We start from the raw sequence: 5,959 nt of genomic DNA, 5'->3' as shown, positions 1-5,959 counted from the left end.
AAAAAAAAAAGCAACTCTGAAAGATATTTGCACCGAATATTAATGAATAAAACTAAGTTACAGTATCTTTGAGTCTGAGGGATCCTTATAGATTACCTACTCAAAATTTTATTTAATACAGATCTCTTTTATGATGTCAAGAGAATCATTCAATTATTGCCAATATTCCATAAAATAAATTTTTTTTGAATTCAAATTCTATCTTAGGAAAACAGAAACTGAACTAAAAAAAAAAAAGAAAAATACTGGCAAACATACCTCTAAATCAATTATAATTTTGAGTAAAGAACTCTTTCGAAAAGGAAGGTGGAAATGAGGTATTGCCTCTAGATCATTTTTGTTTATCATATCTTATTTATCTTACCATGGAAACTGCCATCAATGATATTCCTTAACAAAGGATAAAAGTCGAAAGGCTTTGAGTTTAAAAAAAAAAAAAAAAGGAAAAACCCCCCCCCCCAAAACCCAAAGGATAGGAAGATTATTCCTCCTCTTCCCTCACATTTATATTAAAATACATCATATGCAAGAGTTGATAGCTGATGATTTAGAGAACACAGAGCTCTTCATTAATTTCCCACAAAATGCCCTGTCACTCAAACATTGAGATTAAGGGCTATCTCTGCATAGAGTGCTCTTATTAATTACAACACAAATCTCAATTCCAGGGAGAGGGAAGCCCAATAAACCACATGACTTGAAAAGGGCCCTTACTGATTTAATACCTTCAAGTGGCTTGACAATTTGTAATTTTTCTGGCATGAAACCTCGAAGGCAACTGGCGCTGCTGAAGTCTGTGATCTCTGACTGGTTGGTACAGAGAGAGGCAAGGCTCTCTGTGGGGGTAAGGCAGCTACTAGCCCCTTCCTTCTGGTCAGCCAGAACCTGGATCTTCCGCTCCCACTCTTCAGCAAAGAATTGCTTCTCACTTAAATAGTTCTGTCGGCGCAGCCTAAGGCGATGCAGTGCTGTGGCCAAATCACTCTCTCCAGAGAGTCCTGGGTGATCCATCTTCTGGGAGTTCCTATGGGAAAATCACATTCACTACTTAGCTCTTACGGGTCATAAACATGACCTAGACCTCTCCTCTCTTTTTCTTCCTTATTTTTGCTTTTTGAGGCAGGGTCTGGTTATATTGTTCAGGCTGGTCTTGAACTCCTAGCTTGAGTGATTCTCCCACCTCCTGAGTAGCTGGGACTACAGGTGTGAGCTATGGCCCCTGACTCCGACCTCTCCTTTCTATAATGGTGAACGTTAACGATATTGATCTTAAAAATGTAGTATTTTCTTTGATATCTGGAGTATAGAAATAATAACAAACCAAAGTCACCAACAATACTTTGTATCATTTTTATAGATCATCTCAAATGATTTCAGAGAGGTTATTGCTATATTGCGTTCAGTAACTTTTCTATTTCATTTAATGGATAAAACTACAGATAGGACCATTCAGGTTAGGTTGTCACAAAAGTAAATATCATATTTCAATCAATCTATGATATCACTGTTTACAAGACGTATCATTATTTTATATACTATGAAGAAAGAAGAAATGCTACCCATGAAATTATTACATGTCATTAGTTGGAAAACATAGGATGTAAAAATACCAAAAATGTGAAAAAATTTTCTTTGGGCTATAGAATCCTCCACGAATATTGCGGAACACTGAAAAGAAAACAAGATTTGTACAATACTGCATTTTTATAGCTCTCTGGTACCCTTTTTTCACTTCAACGTTTTTGAAATTGAAAGGTATCTTACTTGCTACCAAAGTATAATAAGCTAATTGTAGTTGCTCCTGGCTACTGTGTATAAATTCACATAGATCTGTTTTAGAGAGAACTGTGTACCCATGAAGAAGTATTGATACATAAAGCTATTGTTGGTGTAGAACAATGGCCATGACAGACAAACTGAAACCTACTCTGATGAATTTCTGCATGAAGAAAGATTTCCCTCCGGTGTCAAGCAACCACCTTTCAAAGGCTTTCAGCCAACGTTTTAGTAATGCTGTTTAACTTCTAGTTATAAACAAACAGAAAATTAAAAACAACTTGGTTGTCCTTAATAGGTATTCAAACTTACTGTGTATTCTAAAAGCACCACAGTGGTTGAGACTATGGGCACAGATTATGAGAAAGTGTTATCTTGATGCATTTGTTCTAGTGATTAAATGGAATCAAATTTAACTTTGAGCATGAAGATTTAGATTCAAACTCTGCAACACTAAAAAAGTAACAAAAAATTTTAGAGTTAAATGTAAGAACCATTTAAAATATACTAACACTTCTTCACTCAAGACTTTATGAGAACAATGATCTACCTTACACAAATCACAGAGCATTATAATTGGATGAAAACCAACAGTTTCAAAACCTTCTTAGGTTACATTACAGACTAATGCTGGAATTTGAGTATGTGAATCTGGTATGTCATAATCACATGATCTACGTTTCCTACCCTGGAACCTCCTCTGAGTTGCTTCCCTGATTCAGGAGTGTTTCGTTCTCTGTTTGCTGTAGACCAGATTCAAAGGGTTTTGCGGTCATGATGACACTTGAACGGTTGGAGCCTGGGATGGGCAGCAGAGCTGGGAATGAGATACAGCGGCCCCGCGTGTCATTGGCAACTTTGACAGTATCAAATACCCGTTTCTGTTGGGCTCTGTCAAAAAAGAAAATGTTCATTACCATCACCGGCAGTCACTAGAGTGCTGTAGGAAAGACACACATACATGCCGTCTGTAAGAAATAAAGTCATCTTGAGTAGCCTCTAAAGTGGGAGAGAAATTATTAGAAAATAAACTTTAGAACAAGACCACTCTCTCACAAATAAAAATACTGTGAGGAGAAAACTGAATACAGACAGTCTTCAGGTTATGAATAAGCTAGGTTCTGCAGGTTTGTTCTTAAGTTGAATTTATATGAGTTGAACAGGTACATTTATCTGTACATATGTGCAAGTCATACATGAGTCAGATGTTTGTGACTGGCAGACTGCCAGTAGTAAGCAGATTGTTACTGAATCTCCTAATTCTTGTCACTTTGGATTATGGCTTCTCCTAAATTTCCATTTTAGTGGTTGAGTAACAACACATGTGGTCTGTACTCACTTTTGTTTAAAAAGAGAAGATTCCTCATCCAAACTCAACTTTTTACGCATGGTCCCCTCAATCTCAGCTGCCAAGGATTCCTAAGAAAAATGAGTTTGAGATTCATTCCTAGTGACTATTGCTCTTAAATTAAGTCTCTACCATTCTATACTCTTCATGTCATAATAAAATACAAAAAAAGTTATAGGCTAAAATTTGGGGGAAAATGAGACATTATAGAAGTATAACTTTTAAACTAGAACCAACTACCATTTCATATTTTTATAGGAAAGCAGTGGAAAAACCAATATAATAAATGGAAAATATTACATGTAGACACACAAAAACCAAAGGTGTGAAAGGCCATAAACCAAACGTTAATAGTGATTCTGTGATGGCTGAGATTTAATGGTATTTAACTATTTCTTTTTGGTTTTCTATTATTTCAAACTTTTCTGTAATTAACATGTATAGCTTTTATAATATAGAAAAATTGAAAAAATATAAGCAAGGTTCCTTTTCTCCTGGTCAGGAATGAGGATTCAACTCACTTGAGTGTTATGTTCAGGGGGGCTGCGCTGAGGATGACTGGATTTGGAGGCACTGGTGTGAATTCTTGAGTTTTAATATAATAGACAGATGCATACAAATGTGGATGGAAAGACAGATATAGGCATAGTGTGGATATATGTATGAAGTATGTACATTTCTTAGCTCTAACCACTGAGAAGGCCAAACCACGATACATGTGCTCTATAGTGGCCATCAAGGGGCACAAGTAGCACCCAGATCTTGGATTCTAAATACCATTCCTCAATAAAAGTAGCCAGAGTATTTTTTTAAAAATGGCTGACTCCAGGGCTGCAACAAAAAGTATAGTATAAAGTTAAATGAGATACCACTGGCTATATCTGGGACAATTTGAGTATCAAAATAAGCACTAATAATAATATACTGAATAAAATAGGAATCTATGAGTCCTATACTGACATACCTAAGTGAACAAATGAATAAATGGGACAGAAAAGTTCTAACTTACAGAAGAACGCCAATTAATAAATGTTGAAAAAATGACTTAGAAAATCACCATTTGGCAATCATCATAATAATAGCTGAGTTCAGACAAGAACCATCAATGGATGGTATAACTAGTGGGCAAAAGTTTGATGAGGAATAGGATATTTAGTCTCAAAGTATCTATCTCCCCATAAAATATTACCTTTGACACTTGGTTAAAGTAAGTATCTGCCGATTTTCATGACTATACAGTGAATTAGTAGTGTTAATTTGATTAACTATTAATTATCCTTAATTTATGGTAAAAAGAACTGGCAGATAACTACCTTACCTAAGAGATCAAAGTTAATTAAAATCACTAGTAATGGGCTAAATAGACACTGTGTACCTTCTGACATGATGCCCCAAGAAATCTAATTATCAGGATACAACAGAAAAACCTAAACTGAGGACATTCTACAAAGGTGATGAATGAGAAACAGAGACAGAAGAATTGTCCCAGATGAAACAACTAAATGCAACATATCCTTTAAAGGACATTATTGGGACAAGTAGCAAAATTCACATGGGCTCCGTGGATTAGATGATAGATAGTACCATATCAACATCAACTTCCCGATGTTGATGACTCTAGTATGGTTGTGAAGGACAGTGAACTTAAAAGCATCCTTGTTTTTAGCAAATACTACGTAAGTACTAAAGGATAATATGGCATATCTGCAACTTACTGATAAATGGGCCAGGAGAAAAAATAAGAGATGATATGGCAAAAGCAATAATACGTTAAAAATTGAAGAATCTAGGTGAAGAATATCTAAGAGTTCTTTATACTATTCCTGAAACTTTATACTAAGTTTAAAATTGTTTCAGATGAAAAGGTATAAAACAAAAATTCTGCCTCCATATCCTTAGTAAAATCTAAAATTTATAGTTTCAGTTTTTAAATAATTTCAGACGTTGCACACAAGTATTTAAGAATCAGATTGTTAAAATAACTTTTTGAATCAACCTTAAGAATGCTGGCATAAATTCAGAAGTTTTTATTGATTTCTTTAATTCCCAAAATACTGTTTATTAATGAATTAAACAAACATGATTCCTGTTTTTGTGGGGTTTACATGCTACCTGGAGTTAAATATACCAAGAAACTCAAGATTTATTGGAGAAGTCCTAGAAGATCAAAACACTATTTAATAATAAGCTTAAGACTGAATTTATATGTAAATGGTGGGCTTAGTGTAGGATGACCCAAGTTTTATGATACATAGTCCTAAACCTAATTTCCTTAGAATCCAGCTCTCATGTTACAATAAATCAGGAAGGTTATCTGTTAGAATAAATAAGAGTATTAAGAAGACATACATATACAAATTAAGGCCTAACTTAATAACTAGATTCCAGAAATAGGACAAACCATGTTATCTCTTCTCAGGGTGCTTTACACCATCATAAACCTTACCACTTTGAGGACACCCTGATCTTAAAAATTGTCTTTAAGTACATAGCATCTTTCTCAGTTCCTTACTCCAGTAAAAGCGCCATATGACTGGGATAAGTAGAGATGAGCAGCAGGGCCAGATCTACTACGAAGTTCTTTTATTTCTTCTTGGGATTCGTGTAACATTCCCAGGCACTCCATATTCCTGTCTTGTAACTCATGTAGCTGAAATAAAGGATGATAGTGTACTTTTTACATCTTCTTAAAACATTGGGAAAAATCCCCAAACTCCTTGGGATAAGTATTAATTTTATCCAGAAGGTTAGCTAAGTTTATATATATAATTAAAATACAAAGACTCTGAAACAAACTAAACAAGGAGAGTGTATATACTTCTTTTCTTTTCTTTT

General features: G+C 34.8%; 1 protein-coding gene across 1 annotated transcript in view; it reads right to left on the bottom strand.

Annotated features, from left to right (window-relative positions):
* Positions 1-5,959, bottom strand: part of TRAK2 (trafficking kinesin protein 2) — a 36,391-nt gene that overhangs the window by 6,404 nt on the left and 24,028 nt on the right. The window contains exons 9-12 of the mRNA XM_012802146.2: positions 5,637-5,774; positions 3,116-3,195; positions 2,464-2,667; positions 726-1,024 (exon numbers count right to left, since the gene is read on the bottom strand). Of these exons, the coding sequence (XP_012657600.2) occupies positions 726-1,024; positions 2,464-2,667; positions 3,116-3,195; positions 5,637-5,774 (721 nt within the window). The remainder of the gene's footprint in view (positions 1-725; positions 1,025-2,463; positions 2,668-3,115; positions 3,196-5,636; positions 5,775-5,959) is intronic.

This window comes from Otolemur garnettii, unplaced genomic scaffold, assembly GCF_000181295.1.
Source record: "Otolemur garnettii isolate 467f Iridium unplaced genomic scaffold, OtoGar3 scaffold00013, whole genome shotgun sequence".
Taxonomy (NCBI): domain Eukaryota; kingdom Metazoa; phylum Chordata; class Mammalia; order Primates; family Galagidae; genus Otolemur; species Otolemur garnettii.
This window is presented reverse-complemented; position numbering and strand designations above follow the sequence as displayed.